Source organism: Zingiber officinale, chromosome 4A (genome assembly GCF_018446385.1).
Source record: "Zingiber officinale cultivar Zhangliang chromosome 4A, Zo_v1.1, whole genome shotgun sequence".
Taxonomy (NCBI): Eukaryota; Viridiplantae; Streptophyta; class Magnoliopsida; order Zingiberales; family Zingiberaceae; genus Zingiber; species Zingiber officinale.
This window is the reverse complement of record NC_055992.1, coordinates 9044985-9062364: the sequence shown is the minus strand read 5'-3', so window position 1 is coordinate 9062364 and position 17380 is coordinate 9044985. Positions and strand designations below refer to the sequence as shown.

Genomic DNA, 17380 nt, shown 5'->3' with positions numbered 1-17380 from the left:
GGTCAGGAGTCCTTTAAAAGGAACCGCTTCTACATTATTTCCTTGATTTTGATCCCCACCAGCCACTTCTTTCTTTCTTTCTTCTTCATCATCATCATCGAGTGCTCTCGCTCATGGCTTCAGGGAGCAAGGCGTCATTGGTGGTCGCAGCGAGCATGGCGGCGGTGGAAGCGCTCAAGGACCAGGCCGGGCTTTGCCGGTGGAACTACGCGCTCAGGTCGCTGCACCACCGCGCCAAGCGCAGCATCACGGAAGTGTCCGCGCAGCAGACCAAGAGGCCGTCGCGAGGGCAGGCCGAGGGGGCGGCGGAGAGAGACGGATCCAAGCGCACGGAGGAGACCATGTCCAGAATCATCTACTGGGACGCCTGGGGACCCAAATTGTAGTCGCAAATAACCAAATAATCGTCTACAAAATGTTTCTAAAAGGAACGCAGATGATTACGCATGAGCTATAAATGTTTCTCCTATTACTACACAACAAAATTACTGAACACAGGTTCTCCTTTTGTCGCCGCAGCTGTAGTCTTTTGTTTGTTCCTCTCGACGCTCTGCGGACAAATTTCTCCTATCCGAGAAAAACAAAATGTAACTGATTCAAAACCATTGAACCATAAATCATCCTCCGATCGCTTGTATATAACTTTCGGAGCAGTAATCAATACGTAATCGACACATTTCTAGTAATCTAATTAGAAGTAAACCAGAAACAGAAAGAGGAACAAAAGCAAGCCCTAGTTTCCGGGCAAAACCCAGAGGAAATGAGGAATAGTCAATAGATCTTCGGGAGGAAGCGATACGAATGCAAAACTGGACAGATCAAACAGAAACTTACCAAAATAGAAGATGGATCGAAGAAGAGGCAGCTATCGCCGGTCGGGTAGGAGACAAGGAACTCTGTTCCGTTCAAATGGCGTATATACTTGGGCTTATAAATGGGCTGGCGCATGCTCCGCGTGATGGGTTGTTTATGCGGAGGTCCGCATTCTTCGTGTAGCGAGACTGCGAGAGGCTTCCAGAATCGCCCAAAGGCCTCTTTTTCTCCCTCGCATATGAATGCAGCTTCGACTTGGCAAAAGGCCACTGCGCTCGTCCCAGCGCCCCAGCTAATCCTAGCTTCGAGAGAGGAGAGGAGGGAGAGAGAGGCAGTAATGGAGTTGTCGTATTACAGGTGGAAGAGCTTCAGCGAGGATGAGGATCGGCCGGAGAAGCCTCGGCAGTTCGGCGTCACGGAGATCAGGGGCCCCGACCACTGCCTCGTCGGTCGCCAGGCTTTCGAGGTGAAAATCCCTTCTTATTTAAGTTGTTTTCAGACCGATTAATTTGTTCGTGTGCATCTACGGCGACGAGGCGATCGCTGTGCCTGTCGCTCGTAATTTCTTGGTTTCCCTTTTCATTTTCCCCTTGAGAATTACTCTTTGTATGTAGATTCCCAACATTAGGTTCTCCTTTGATGCCTTCCTCTTATTTACCACTAATTCATCTATTTAGGGTTCATTCTTTATACAGTTTCTCTTAGTTTGATGTGGAAAGACAAGATTCTGGTGATGGGCTACCAGAGTCCGAGAAATGCACCACTGCTAGAGGGAATATAGGCAAGTTGCTGCTTGCTTGATCAATGATGAGATTGGCGAAGCTGTTAAGGCTACTTATTCCCTGGCTCTAGCTTGATATGACCTTTCGTGTGTAGGTGGATTGACAAACCCGACAAGTGATGAGAAAATATTACCAACACAGACTAAAGATTTGAACACAATACCTCTTGCTCCAACACCATGTTCAACTTGATTGACTGTTCACATATACCGAAATCTTGATTCAATCTATGTATTTATATTATTAATAGGATTCTTCTTGTTGCTGACTACTTAAGTATCTCTAATTGTTTTATGGCCATCATGAAATGAGTGTTCAACCAATTAATTGTATTGAAAGAATGTATTGTTTTGTCATGATATAGCTAGTTCTTTGTCTATTTTTGATCAGGGTGCATGTTTTGTTAGATTATGTCTATGAAGCCCAGCTTTGTGTAGCTTCTATATCTTAATGCATGTTAGACGTCTCATGCCTGCAGAACTTAATCAATACCGTTATGACTGAAAAAAGAAGTACAGTAGCAATGTTACATAAGGTATACAATAAATGTTCAGTAGCTAGCAATTTCTTTTCACCCTTCTCGGTCCTTTTCTTTGAACATGTCATTGTCTTAAGCCAATATAGCACTTTAACAGAAGTTTATGATGATGGTTGCAGGAGATCTTGGAATCCATGGGAGAGTTTGTTGATGGTTTGAAATTTTCAGGAGGTTCACATAGTTTGATGCCAAACGATTTCATTAAAGAAATAACAGATTTAGCACATAAACACAATATATACGTCAGCACAGGTGATTGGGCGGAGCATCTGCTCCGTAAAGGCTCATCTTCATTCAAGCATTATGTCGAGGTTTGTAGAATTCAGATATTTAGTATGATGCTCTCCATTGCTATTCAACTAGGAGGCTTCCACTAATTTCCTTTTACAGGAATGCAAACGACTAGGATTTGACACTATTGAATTGAATGCTGGATCTCTTAAACTTCCTGAAGATGTACTATTGAGATTTATTCGTCTCATCAAGAGCAACGGTCTTAAGGCAAAGCCACAGTTTTCAATAAATTTTGAAAAGTCTGATATTCCTGTACCTGGTCATCGAGCTTTTGGAGCCTACATATCTCCTGTTCCTGAAAGTTCAGGTAGCAGAAATACCTGCATAAAAAAAAACGAAGAGGAAAACAAAGAAAATAAAGGCTTTGTAACTTGCTTCATAGAACTATAGTTATTTTGCAAATATAACCAAAGAAGGTCTACTTAGTGCAACAACCTTTCGTTTCCTGTCATCTTCTTGATCAGCTTTCAAATACTAATTATTCTTACTGGTAATTGTTGGGATATATAGAAAATCTGCCCTTGATGCTATCCGCATTTCATCCAATCGAAAGGGTAAACGGCAACGGTGCACATTGTGAAGAGTATTGAATTCAAAACTTTTGATTAGTACCTAGTGTTTGGATCAGAGTATATCTGTGTATCATCACTACATAGCCAAAGCAATTGTCCTGTTTCTTCTTCAACTCGTGCATGTTAAATTTTGACTTTTCTTACACTGAAATCCTTGTTTACAGAACTAGTTGAAGACGTTGATTTGCTAATCAGAAGGGCTGAGCGTTGCTTGGAAGCGGGAGCTGACATGATTATGATCGATGCTGATGATGTTTGCAAGCATGCTGAATCTCTTAGATCAGACATTGTTGCAAAGATTATAGGGCGTTTGGGACTGCAAAAGACTATGTTTGAGGCATCCAATGACAAGACCTCTGAGTGGTTTGTCAAACGCTATGGACCAAGGGTACTACTAACTACAATTGCTCATCCTGAGAGGTTAATGGATCCTTAGCATCGTGTCCTAATGGAAACTCTTTTTTTGTTGCAGGTGAATCTTTTTGTGGACCACTCTGAAGTGATGAATTTAGAATGTCTCCGAGGTCGCAACTTGGGAAGAAACCATTCATCTGTGCTTAGACCATCTTTTTTCCTGGTTTAATAATGCTCTATTATACCTATGCACGTATTGTTACTCGTGTTGTATGTTTTTAAGTGTGATAGGTCGGCATGTTAATAAAACTGTGTCGATCATGACATCTTGTATGTTTTTTCCTATTCAACGCTTGTTTTGGACAACGCTTATGGAAGTGAAATTTGTTTGGCCTTAAGCATTTCCAATACTCTCTACAATGTGCACTGTTATATATTGAAAAGTGCCAAGAAAACCAAGAGCTTGCTGTTCTTTGTTACATAGGAATCAAACCTTTTGCTTTTGTCTAATTTTCTATACAATCATTTTGATCTAGATGGAAATATTTTGCTACATCTGACTGCCAACTTCTACATATGTGACGCCGAACACCCATCAAGTGAAGTACGAGAACTTTGTTGCTGTTTGTCACTTAGTTTCCTCTGAATCGCTTTATCAATATCTTCTTCCTTTGTATCAACAAATTGAATTAGGCCCTTGAAACTTTTTAACCTACCAAGGCGAGCATTGGTTTCACGCATAATCTCAATGTCTTTAGACTCGCCGACTTCTGTGCTGCTGTACCTGGTATATTGATGGCATATCTTTATGAAGAAAATGGTGAGAGCAAGAACACAGACGGCGCCACAGAGTAGGAAGAGACCCTGGAAACTCTTGAGACTTAGCTGGTTTGCCCCTATGTCACTGTTGGAGGAAGAACAGCCAGTGCGTGTTAACCATTTGTCGTGGATTCTCTGTAGTTCCCCGCTCTCGGACAATGTCAGAATCGCAGTAGATAAGTCGACGGCAAGAGGAGAGTCCCTCTGGAATGCCTGTTTGACATTGAGATTCAAAGTCTATCTAAGAATTTGTCAGAACAATGTAACAGATATGCAGACTACATTGTTAGTTGTTTGATCAAGATACTTACAAATCCCCATCCATTTTTGGTGAACTCTTGGCCGATGATCCTGAACTGACAGTAAGTGGGGAGGAAGATCTCGACAAATGGAACCTCATCTACTATGGCTGCTACACCCCCACCTTCAGGTCCAAGCTCAAGAGCCGTAGCATACTGTTCAGGTGAGTTCAATGGCACAAGCCTGGACTCGTGAATGTTGAGCTCTTCTATCATATAATTCCTCGCAAACTTCCCCTCTTGGTAGCCGATAGGCTCGGTAGAGGAGATCAAACTGTCGAGCCCTGTAATCCCGGAGGAGAGCTGTTGAACTGTGAGAATCGATGTTAAGCTAGCTGTGTAGCTCGAGTTGATAATTAGGACTACAAAGAGCCACACAATCAGTACAAGTCGTCCGAGGGTGCTCACTGTGTTCTCTCCTGCACATATGCCAGATGAATAAGAAAAAAAAAATCATAGCAAAGAAAAGAAAACCAAATCTATCTGATCCACATCAATTCTTACTTACTATGGGAAAAAAACATGGTTGAGAAACTAAACCTGCAAGATGGACACAATGACTCAAGTCAATTAAGTATTTCATAACTAATAAACTAAGATGATAAATGGTTGAAGTTTATCATGCTTTCTTCATAGGAAATTGTTTAGCAGAAAGAAAACTCACCAAAACATGGTTGCTATTTGTTGTCTAGGTTTACCACGAAACTCTGGGTTCATCCGATGTTCAAGGATCCAAACAACCGTTCCCACAAGGATAAAGAAAGCTCCAGTGACACACCACATCTCTACTGAAAATGGTTTCAGGAAGGCCAAAGCGTTCGTGCTACTCTCTCGGACACGAGTAACAATGACAAGCCCTGATTCCGTGTACGGCTGCGTAAAATCAGCGATTTTGGTTCTATTTCTCACGATAGCAAAGTCCCCTACCGCCGCATCAAGTTCCTGAAGAGAGAGAGAGAGAAAGAGAGGAATTACAAACGGTAGCAGTGATAACAACAGAATGATCGGGGAGACGAACTGTGGAAGTTTATGACAAGATGGAGCACGCACATTCCGAGCTATCATGTTCATAATTTCATCATAGTTTGGATTCTTAGAACCATCTCCGATTAGCTTAAATGAACATGGAACTGGATAGGGCAACAGCTTAATTGCAGCATTGAATACATCGATGCAAAAGCCACCGAGATTGTCCGAGTTGGAAGACTCTGTCACAAACTGTTTGAAACTCGCTCGGTTGGGGACTCCAATTCTCAGGGGCTTCCCATTGTTTGGAAACACCCAACCGCGTGGAATCGCTGCTGTATCTCCAGGCCATATGACCCTGCGTAGCTTCTGATTTTGAGGGGACGTGTTTGGCGGCTTCTGATATAAAATCTCAGGAGCTACAACTGACAGACCAGAGTAATTTGTCCAGTAGCCTATCAACCGAGATCCAGTTCCACCGACGTTCAGAATGTCATACGATGGCCGGATGAGATTCCTATCCGAATCAAATTGCATTCGACCCGAAAGCCCTGTAAAGTTTGTCTGCAACAGTTTGTGGAGTAAGCTCTCGCCTGCATCGAAAATTTGCAGGGATGACAGGCGAAGCCTGCTGCCCTTAGCGTCGTGCAGTCGAGGATCACTAGAGAAGTTGATCGTCTGTCCTTCGTTTAGAAATTGGTCGACTGCATGCGCAACCAACCAAATTGAATCATAAGCATACAGACCGTAACTGTTCAATCCTGAACTAGCTTCTCCTTGACGGATCATGTCATTCCATCTAGATATAAATCTCTTCTTCGAGGCAGAATCTGGGGTATGATGGCGAAGCGCGATGGTTCCTTGTATCAGACTCATGGTGTTTGGATCAGCTGTTATGAATGAATCCAAACTGGAAGCGAGCCAATCAGTGGTTATCCACACATATCCAGTGCCCATCATCCCCAGATCTTTCGCAAGGGAAAAGATGTTCAAGCCGGAGTCAGGATTGGCATGGACAACGTATACTCGAGACTCCATCAAGTTGACTCTCATCAACAGGTCTTTGATCGCGTTCAAGTCGGATTTGGGAGGGAAACCTGCTTTGTAGGAGACCTTAGATCTCTTCGTTGCTAGTGCATCGCCCAGAGCTATTACTCCTCCCCTTCCATAATCATCATCGACGTAGATGGCAGTCACCTCTCTCCATCCGTAGAACTCAACTAGATCAGCTACGGCATTCATTTGGAAGTAATCACTATGAGTTGTTCGAATGAAGTAGGGATATTCCAGGGGAGAAAGGCCTGGATCTGTAGCACCGAAAGCTAACAGTGGCACGTGAAGTTCATTGACGACGTGAGAGATGACATGGGCTATGACGGACGATTGAGGACCAACGACAGTCACCACGTTTTTCTCCATCAGCTGTAAGGCTGCATAACATGTGCGATCTCAATCATATGTAGAGTAACAGAAACCGACATCGGCAAGTAAATCGATGATTCACCTTCGATTGTGCCAAGAAAGCCACTGCAGTTCGTATCTTGTGGGATGACATTCAACGTAGTCCCTGAGAGGACGGCCGGATTGGCGTTGACATCCTTGACGGCTTGTTGGATCCCGAGCATGGCTGCCCTTCCAATAACAGAGTTGTAGGTGAAAAGAGCGCCGACATTCACCACAGAAGGCCTGCTGCTTCCGTTAGCCGCCGCCGCCGCCGCCTCTTCTGCTGCCCCAGTCGTTACGAGTGCAGTCAACAACCACAAGACCCACAGGGAAACCATGGCCGTCGACTGCAGCAATTCAGGTGAAAACCAGCACTATTTATCAATTTCTGTGCTCGAAATGAATTTTTTGTTCGGAAGAAGGGAAAGAAAAAGAAAAAATATGGTATGAAAAAAGAGATTGAAACTGAGACAGAAAGTAGAAAGATAACCTGAAACCTCCTTTGGCTGTTTAGATGAACAATACCTCCATTATAAGCGTAGAAGATTGCAGTGGGGAAAGAACCTTGCTTGTTACTTTATTTTTGTGTAGAAAAACGATTCCACCTATCTCTTTCTTCATCTCTATGGAGTGTCATGAAGCTGATGGCAGCTTGACTATTCCTATTATTCCTTTATAATGTGTTTACCTGGTGGGAACCTAAGAGATGGGGGGGAAGCTAAGGTGGGATGGGGAGTGAAAAAAAGGCATATCTTAACTTTTTTTGTTTTGTTTTGTTTTCCTTCTTCTTTTCATCCGCCCAAATAAACAAACCCCAAGCTCTGCAATTGCTTATTCTTCAATTTCATTCCACTGCCAGAGATGAAGCCAGCTGATCAATTGCATTTGTAGATTCTCCAAAGCTGTAAGAATTTGTCCTCTTCTACTTCGATCACTTTCGAATAATTGGGAGAATTAATCCATGACCAGCAGCCTCGAAGGAGCATGGAGTTTTATCACCTCGTGCTTGATTGAGCTTTTAGTTTTGCAAATTAATTCACAAATATCTAGGATGAGGACAAGCCAGCTCATATATGTTTCCTTGCTCCTGTTTGCATAAATTAGGAACGAAAAAAAAATATAGCTTCAACTAATTGAAGTTACTTGCAAACCAGGGTCATCCACAAATGTTCACGTCATGACGATGTTGGATTTAATCTATATAGGGTGGGCCTATCGGTAATTTATATTTGTGGATATCAATTGAACATTTAAATGATCTAATTTAAATTTATTAGATTTTGAATTATTACACGGTTGAATTAGCATGATCTATTATTATTTATAAATTGATAATAGATCAGAAGCTCTATATAAATGATTGGAAGCTAAGGATTTAGATCATCTTAATAGAATCAAGCTGAATTGACTATCTAATCGATTAAGTTAACATCAATTCATTGATGAATTTTGTCAATCGATTAGTACAATTGGATCGAATATGGGATCGATTTTTAATCGATTAGGTCAATCAATTTGATACAATCAATCGATTAACAATTTTTGTCAATCAATTAATAGCTTAAAATCATGACAAATTGATTAGAATCGATTAGCCTAATCGATTGATACATGTTGGGACCTTGAAGCCCGACTAGAAGAGAGTGAATAGTCGATCACCCACTTCGATCGCTTCCTACACTTGTTAGCATAGTGAAAATACAAAACAACAAGTATAACGAAAACTTAACTCTAAAGACTATAACAACAAGAAGAAAAAACTATAATATACGTCGATTTACGTGGTTAAAAAATAAAGCTCCTACTTTACGGTTGTTCGTAAGGTGGACGATCTCCATCCGTCGGTGGATTAGTTCCCAAAACTCCGGCTAGTACAATCCTCCTTATCGGTAGAGAAACCTCGCCACAAACTTGATCAAGACCTTGGAGACTCTAATTAGGCTTTAACCAAGTCTAATTTTCATCGCCAAGGCCAGCCACTCCAAGCTATATTATATAGAGCTTAAAGAAATCATCAAGCTGATTTTACCATTACCAGTCGACTGGTGCTGGCCAACGACAACACTCTATAGAATTCGCGATTCTGCTAATGACTCTTTATGAATCGACTGCTACAGTGTACCAGTTGGCTGACTACAGTACCAGTCAGCTGGCTATAGTGTCAGTTAGCTGGCTACAGTGCCAGTCAATTGGCTATAGTACCAGTAGACTAGTTTTCACAATCGTCGGGCACAAAAACATTTTGTGCCCTGCCCCAGTCGATTGGTCTAGTTGTCAGTCGATTGGTAAAACCTTAAACCTAAGATTTTACCTTGAGTACAATCTCTCATACACTCGTCCTCACTCGCACAACCTCGACCTTGCCTTCTAGCCTCTTTCATCAGCCTTGCATCCCTCTGATGTTTCCTCATCTTTCACACCTTGCCTTCAATTGTAAGGTTGTAAAAATATTCCCATATTGAAAATACATGGGAAAGATCATAAGTTTATTAGAACAAAAATCTCAATTGGCATGAGGCCTTTTGGGTAGAGGCTAAGAGCAAAACTATGAGGGCTTATTCCAAAGTAGATAATATCATACCATTATGGAGATATCTGAATTCTTTTGGTCATTCAATTGGTACCAGAGCAAGGTCACTCTTCATCGGACTAACTGTCGGAAGAAGCATGAGCCATAGCCATGATCCAAGATTGAACCATGTGGGCAAAATCTTGAACAAAGTAGGGGAGACCCTGAGCAAGTAAAGGTGACCCGATGCTCGAGAGGAGGTCCTAAGCAGGTTAAGAGTGACCTAATGATTGAGAGGGACCCTGTGATCCTTTGTTTGGGGGGGGGGGGGGGGGGGAAGGATTGTTGGGGTTGCAAAGTTACAAATATATTCCCACATTAAAAATATATGGGAAAGATCATGAGTTTATTAGAAAAAAAATATCTTCATTGGAATGAGACCTTTTGGGGAGAGTCCAAGAGCAAAACCATGAGGGTTTATTCCCAAAGTGGATAATATCATACCATTATAGAGATATCCGAATTCTTTTTGTCCATCAGAGTTTCCTTCGGCCTTGCCCTTTGTTGTCAGGTCTTCCATTATCAAGAGACTCCTCACCTCCGAGACTTCATCCTTTGCCAAGAGCTCCTCACTCCCAGACTTCCACCATTGCCAAGATCACACTTGGACTTTTCCTTGTTGTACATGCATCATGCACACTCACAAGCGCATATCAAATACAACAATAACCTAACTTAAACCTTTGCCTAAATATCAAAACCTAGGGTTACACAGATTACTCTAAAAATATCTCCCTTTTTGATGTTTGACAACCTGTTTAAGTTAGGGAAATATATAATGAAATAAACATGCAAAAAAAATGCAATCACTCATGCATAAGCAATGAAACCCAAACCTAGGCTCTCTCTTCACTTAAGCTCCCCCTCGAGCTAGGATTTCCCACAAAGGTATTAGGTTTCCTACTTAAATCAAAACTTTTTTCCTTTTGCCACATATCAAAAAGAGCTGTAACAATTGTTGGGACTGATTATGTAGCTAGAGGAGGGGGGGGGTGAATAGTTCTTCACAATCGTTTGCTCGGCATTGCTTGTTTCTTCACGGATATGCAGCGGAATACAAAGAAACACACACACAACAATACTAACTCAAGGATTTACTTGGTATCCACCTCACAAGAGGTGACTAATCCAAGGATCCACACACTCACGCACCCTCCACTAATAAAACACTCCTTTTCGGTAACTACCGAAGGCGGAAAAGCCCTACAATACTCTCAGTACAAGAAGAAGACAAGGGGAAAACAAATACAAGAATTCTTACAGGTTTGACAACTGAAAACCCTAACCCTAGCTTCTCTTTCTTGCTTTTGATCCACCTCTTGACTTGGAAAACTTCCAAGAACCTTCAAGAACTGGCGATCTAAACTTCGGAGAGATGTTGTGGAGTCGCTGGTGAAGATCTGAGATAAATGGCGTAAGTGCTACCGAGAGAACAGCTCGCCAACAGCTAAATACGATGTCAACGGTCGGATCCCGATCGATTGGATTACTCCCAGTCGATCGGGGAGGCTTTCGATCGATCCACCGATCGATCCAGAGCGCCTCTGTGCTCTCAAGAATTGCCTGGATCGATCGGCTAATCGATCCAGGGCTTATCGTGCGAAATCGCACCTCCCAATCGATCCACTGATCGATTGGGGGCTCTGGATCGATCGACCGATCGATCCAGAGCTGTTATGTTCGCGCGACACTTCTCCCCAATCGATCCACTGATTGATTGGGAGGAAGCTTGTCGCTGGGACTCACCCAAATGATCGGCCGATCGATTGGGCATGAGCCAATCGATCGGCTGATCGATCCAGCTCCTTGATTTTGCCCAAAATCAAGTTCATAACCCCTTAAACCAACATCCGGTCACCTATGACCTGTTGGTACATTATGCCTAACATCCGGTCACCCTTGACCTGTTAGAACTCGCTCACCAAGTGTCGCTCACCAGGTGTCCGATCAACCTTGATCCACCTGAATTTCCCGTACCAAGTATCCGGTCAATCCCTTTGACCTACTTGGGCTTCCCAACACCAGATGTCCGATCATCCTTGATCCATCTGGATTTTCCTTGTGCCAAGTATCCGGTCAATCCCCTTGACCTACTTGGACTTCCCAACACCAGATGTCTGATCATTCTTGATCCATCTGGATTTTCCTTGTGCCAAGTATCCGGTCAATCCCTTTGACATACTTGGGCTTCCCTTCTGCCTAGCTTCACTCACTAGGATTTTATGTCTGCCTGACTTCACTCACCAGGACTTCCGTTCTGCCTAGCTTCACTCACTAAGTCTTCATGTCTGCCTGGCTTCACTCACCAGGACTTCCCTTCTGCCTAGCTTCACTCACTAGGTCTTTCACCTGGCTTCACTTACCAGGATTTCTCTTCTGCCTAGCTTCATTCACTAGGTATTTCACCTGGCTTCACTCACCAAGATTTCTCTTCTGCCTAGCTTCACTCACTAGGTCTTTCACCTGCCTTCACTCACCAGGATTTCTCTTCTGCCTAGCTTCACTCACTAGGACTTTCACCTGACTTCACTCACCAGGATTTCCAGTCAAGTATCCAGTGAATCTTGACCTACTTGACTCTCCTTCACACATGAACAATTGCACCTGCAATCTTCATATATTGTCAAACATCGAAACCACAACATTAAGACTCGAGCTTGACTCAATTCAAGCTCAATCAACTCGGTTAACCTTGACCTGGGGAATATTGAAATTTGATCATCTAAACTAACTCTAAACTCGTGTATTTATCCCCCAAGGATCTCATATACCTATACAAGTTGCCCCGATCAAACCCAATGCTAAAAAATAATTTCAGACTTGTACTAGCCGACTGCCCTAGACACCAGTCGATTGCCCTCGTCAAAATAATCTCACAAAATCATTCTGTGCTCAATGAATATTGTTACCAGCCGACTAGTAACTGAGCCAATCGACTGACACATGTTTTCAGCCAAAAATAGTATTTCCGACCCAACTTCAGAAATACACTAGAAATTTCACAGACCTCCAAAAATTTCCAAATTTTGTGAAGAGGTATGTTTTACCCTTGTCTACTTGGAAAAAAAATATTAAAAAATATATATTTATCACAGATCCTAAAATTGATATAAAATATAAAACTATCTAAATAATTCAATTGAACCTTGGCCTAATGTCCTAGTTTTAGCTTCCTCTTAATGTATTTGCCTATACTAAACCATAATACATTCTTAGTATTATTTTATATGATATCAATACATTCAAAATAAATTTTCATGCAATATGAACCCAATGCCATATTTTTATGCATGAAACACATCTTACATGTGCTAATTCCCTAGGTTTGAGACTCAAGTCCATCTCCAAACCACTTTAGCACATTTTATGACTCATCTAGAGTCCAAGATTCATTAGCTATGAGTCCAAAATTGATTCTTTAAACTCCCCTAGAGCTCTTAACCTTGGCCACCTCCCTAGATGACTCATCTATTATGGTTAGGCCACATCGGTGTACCTCGGGTGACACTTGGCCTACAAATCCGACCTTCTTAACTTTAGACACCTTGTTCTTGGTTAATTTTTTCTTATCCTTAAATGACTTTCCCCTGCCATTTCTTAACCTCTCCTTTCTATAATCATATGTCACCCTAGCATATAACTTTTCTCTAGCCTTGGAGGATTCTCCCTTGCCATTTGCACTTGCAATCATTACATGTGACATTCTTTTGGCCTAAGGGAACTCTACTATGACATACCTGCCAAAGTACTCCATGGGTAACTTCCCCTTATCCTTGTTTGATGAAAATTGGCATCCTAACCGGATCTATCACCATTGAGTCTTTGACTACCCAACAACCTATCAAGTCCTTTAGATCCATTAATGAATTTATCTAGAACTTTTTCTACCCTATCAAGCTTCTCCCTCAAAGCTTGATTTTCCAATTCTAGGTTTCTAACCCTAGAGTCTACTTGTACACCATAGATATTCCTAGACCTACCCATCTTTCTAAGTATATATCTCCCTTTCTTGCGATTAATGCCTTGATTTTCAACTACTTTCTCTCCTTAGGTAAAGTAGATTGTTTTAGGTTCGGTCTGACCTTAATATTTGATTTCCTAGGGTTATCAACTATGTTAACCATATTTCTATCGTTATATCTAAATTCATAGTTATGCATTGGTAAATAATCTACATTATTTCTGGCATGCATATCCTTAGAATTTGAATTAATATCCAAATTAAAGTTCAAGTTAGGGTGTACCTTTCTACCTACCATTGGAGCTCCCCCTTGACATGAGCATCCACATGACTTCATCCTCCTCCATTGCTTCAATCGCTCCATCTCCTTGAGCTCGCCTTTCCTTGGGCACTTTGTGTGATAGTGTTCCTATTCACCACATGTGAAACATTGAATGTGCCTCTTCTCCTTGGCACTATCCCTACAACCATGTTAATCTTCAAAAGAACTTTACCAGGTTTAAGGTTTACCTCATTTACTTTCTTGAGCAATTGACACCTACTCTTGTAGTGTCCCATTTCACCATATTCAAAGCACTTGATGTGTGATTTCCCACTCTTCTCAGTAGTTGAGGTTGAGGGTTGGACTTCCAAGACTTCTTCCCCACTTGTCTTGGACTCTTCTTCCTCACTTGAAGATGTGCATGATTCCACTTCTTCCTCCTCTTTGGATGTTGAGCTCATCTCCACATCCGATTGATCCTTCTCCTCCTCTTGGACCAATGAACCCTTCTCCTTGGGCTCCTCCACCTCTCGTTCTTGTGTAAGGTTTTCATGAAGAGCAATCACTTTGCTCCATTGCTCATGAGCACACTTGTACTCACCTATCCGTAACACAATATTAGGAGGTAATAAATTCAACATATTTCTAATTACCTCCTTATCCATCTTCGATTGCTCTCTTTGCTCTTTGATCCAATACCGATGTCGGAGATGCTTCCCCTTCTTGTCCATTGGAACTTCAAAAGGAACTTCCAACGTGGTCCAGTGGTTCCAATCCATTTGGAACCACGTAACCAACCGCTTCCTTCAATACTCAAAATCATCTTGATCGTATAGAGGTGGGATTCGGGTATCCCATCCTAGTGGTCCTTCTGACTCCATCTTCTTCTTCTAGTGCTTGCTCCTTTCGACGATTAGTCCTTCAAGAGTGCTCTTTGCTCTGTTACCAATTGTTGGGACCTTAATGCCCAGCTAGACGGGGTGAATAGTTTATCACCCATTTCGATCGCTTCCTACACTTGTTAGCGCAGTAGAAATACAAAACAACAAGTATAACAAAAGCTTAATCCTAAAGACTATAACAACAAGAAGAACAAACCACAATACATGCCGATTTATGTAGTTCGGAGATAAAGCTTCTACTCCACGGCTGTCCATATGGTGAATGATCCCTATCCGTCGGTGGATTTAACCCCGAAAACTCTAGTTAGCATAATCCTCCTTGTCGGTGGAGAAACATTGCCACAAACTTGATCAAGACCTTGAATTTGCTATGAAGGATTGGAGACTCTAATTATGCTTTAACCAAGTCTAATTTTCGTCACCAAGGTCAGCCACCCCAAGCTCCATTATATAGAGTTTAGAGAAATTAGCAAGCTGATTTTACCATTACCAGTCGGCTGGTTCTTGCACCAGTCGACTGGTGCTGGCCAACGACACTCTACAGAATTCATGATTCTAGCAATGACTCTTTATCAGTCGACTGCTACAGTGTACCAGTTGACTGATTACAATACTAGTCGACTGGCTACAGTGTTAGTCAGCTAGTTACAGTGTCAGTCTGCTAGCTACAGTGTCAGTCTGCTGGCTACAATGTCATTCAGCTAGCTACATTACTAGTAGACTGGTTGTCACAGCTGTCAGACACAGAAATATTTTGTGTCCTGCCCTAGTTGACTGGTCCAGTTGCTAGTATACTAGTTAAACCCTAAACTTAGGATTTTATCCTGAGTGCAATCTCTCATGCACTTGTCCTAGCCCGTACAACCTTGACCTTGCCTTCTAGCCTCCTCCATCAGTCTTGCATACCTCAGATGCTTCCCCATCCTTCACGCCTTGCCTTTAAGAGCTTCCTTCGATCTTGTTCTTTGTTATCGGATCTTCCATTGCCAAGAGACTCCTCACCTGCTAGACTTCATCCTTTTCCAAGAGCTCCTCACTCTGGGACTTTCACTATTGCAAAGATCACACTTGGACTTTTTCTTGTTGTACCTACATTATGTTCCTCTGCAAGAAGAAAAACTAACCCACGTATGCCAACTGACGTGTAAAGAAAGATAAATTTCTCACTTTTGTTAGTTTAGAACTCAATTTGGCTATTGTACTTGTTGAATTAGGTGGACCGATTAGAGGGTTGAATAGATGACCTGCAATTAAAATTAGAATTTCTCTTGCTAACTTGCTAGCAAGGACACACTGATTAATTAAAAACAATTAACATAAAAAATAGTAAGAAGCCAGAGATTTTACTTGGTTACAATTGTTGGAACCGAATTCGAAATTCGGTGATCGTGTTTCTACACTCCTATGCATGCACAACGGAAATTTAAAATTTTATTTGTGATTTGACAAATAAATCAAAGGAGTGTTCGTATAATTTTAAAAACAAACATAAGTATGATCTTTATCTAAGCATGCATTACAATCTAACCGTATAAGATTTTAAAAGCATAACAAAGATATACTATCATATGATTGATTCATTTAATGCTAAGTTAATCATTTTATTTATACATGCTAAACCATCTAAAATAAACATATTAGATTATTTAAACATAACATAAATAAAACTATTAACATGCATTAACATACATATGAATCATAGTATAAGCAAAAACATACTTTCCAAATAGCCTGTGTTTGGGAAGACTCCAACAATTCCGGTTGTAGCGAAATAACTCCTCGTTGTTGTCACGAGCTTGTACTTCCTTCGTCTAATCCGGTTCACGATCGGAGTCCTCTTTCCAACACTTGATTGCACTAGAGATCAAGTGTCGTTTTTCGTCGAGACAATCAAAATGACTTCCTCGAAGATGAGGAAGGAACAACCCAATTATTCCTTTACAAGAGATTGTCTAATAGCCCTCAACAAGGGGCTACACCTTTTAAAATTTTGCAAGAAGGTGGGTGGCTACGATACTTCTCAAAGAGGAGAAGCAATAACAAGGAGATGGAACTTTTCAATGGAAGAGGGGGAGAAGATCTCTATCTTCTTTCTTTGAAAGGTTTGCCGAATTTCTCCAAGGAGAAGATGAAGAACTTGCTGTCCAAATTCTTCAAAACTCAAGAAATTTTGTGGCTTCTGAATTCCTCTCCAAAAATTGAAGCCGTACACAAGCACCTCACACCATGAAAGAAGCCACCGAAAATTTTTCAAGGAAGAGAAGAAGAATCACTTGCTATCCGAATTTTGGCAAGACTCAAGAAGGAATTAAGAACTTCACGTCTTAAAGGAATAAAATACATGGCTTAGTGGAGGAGTGGAGAGAGTGGAAAAAATGGAGAACGTGGAGAGGTGTAGCCGTGAAGGAAAAAGGAAAATAAAAATTTTTCTCTTTTGTTTTTGCATTACACGCACGTTGAACCAACATCCCCTTTTTCCATTTTTTTTTCATTTTAATTTTATGTTTTCATGTCACAAAATTAATGTGATTGTATTTCCTCTTATGCTTTAGCTTTCAAAGTCCAATCTCTCTTTCATCTTTACCTATTGAGTTTTTAGAATATTTCTAAAACTCAATAATATAAGTCCATTATAATCATATCAATGATCCAATATCATTAACACAACAAATACATTTGCTCACTATTATAATAATATAAATATAATTTATAGAGTTTACGTGGAGCTCTTCCACTTTCCTTGTTTTCATTGATTGGAAATCAATCTAAAATTTGATCATATCAAACTTTATTTGTCAATACATTG

The 17380-nt window shown here is 41.3% G+C and overlaps 2 protein-coding genes across 4 annotated transcripts; one reads left to right on the top strand and one right to left on the bottom strand.

Moving 5' to 3' along the window:
• Positions 1-842: 842 nt before the first annotated feature.
• Positions 843-3763, top strand: LOC121969496 (protein HEAT-STRESS-ASSOCIATED 32-like). Of its 2 annotated transcripts, XM_042519636.1 has the most exons (6): positions 843-1279; positions 2074-2130; positions 2253-2444; positions 2524-2734; positions 3164-3387; positions 3472-3763. In XM_042519636.1, the coding sequence occupies exons 1-6, from the start codon at positions 935-937 to the stop codon at positions 3580-3582; spliced, it is 1140 nt and encodes a 379-aa protein (XP_042375570.1). In that variant the 5' UTR covers positions 843-934; the 3' UTR covers positions 3583-3763. The 2 variants fall into 2 exon arrangements, with proteins under 2 accessions (XP_042375570.1, XP_042375571.1); XM_042519637.1 differs by lacking the exon at positions 2074-2130 and having other exon boundaries at positions 920-1279.
• On the bottom strand, positions 3493-7706 carry LOC121969495 (glutamate receptor 3.4-like). 2 transcript variants are annotated; one of them, XM_042519634.1, is made up of 7 exons: positions 7406-7706; positions 6942-7227; positions 5522-6867; positions 5136-5413; positions 4980-5011; positions 4484-4890; positions 3493-4385 (listed from the first exon to the last, which is right to left on the bottom strand). In XM_042519634.1, exons 1-7 carry the CDS (start codon positions 7499-7501, stop codon positions 3924-3926), a joined length of 2907 nt encoding a protein of 968 aa, XP_042375568.1. In that variant the 5' UTR covers positions 7502-7706; the 3' UTR covers positions 3493-3923. The 2 variants fall into 2 exon arrangements, with proteins under 2 accessions (XP_042375568.1, XP_042375569.1); XM_042519635.1 differs by having other exon boundaries at positions 7371-7705.
• Positions 7707-17380: the final 9674 nt, after the last annotated feature.

Excerpts from the sequence above, each read along its gene's own strand:
- LOC121969495 (XM_042519634.1), bottom strand. The coding sequence starts at position 7,501 with ATGAAGAAAGAGATAGGTGGAATCGTTTTTCTACACAAAAATAAAGTA. Across the intron at positions 7,228-7,405 it reads CTTCTACGCTTATAATGGAG|TCGACGGCCATGGTTTCCCT; the intron begins GTATTGTTCATC and ends GAATTGCTGCAG. Across the intron at positions 6,868-6,941 it reads CTTTCTTGGCACAATCGAAG|CCTTACAGCTGATGGAGAAA; the intron begins GTGAATCATCGA and ends CATGTTATGCAG.
- LOC121969496 (XM_042519636.1), top strand. The coding sequence starts at position 935 with ATGGGCTGGCGCATGCTCCGCGTGATGGGTTGTTTATGCGGAGGTCCG. Across the intron at positions 1,280-2,073 it reads TCGGTCGCCAGGCTTTCGAG|AACTTAATCAATACCGTTAT; the intron begins GTGAAAATCCCT and ends TCATGCCTGCAG. Across the intron at positions 3,388-3,471 it reads TCAAACGCTATGGACCAAGG|GTGAATCTTTTTGTGGACCA; the intron begins GTACTACTAACT and ends TTTTTGTTGCAG.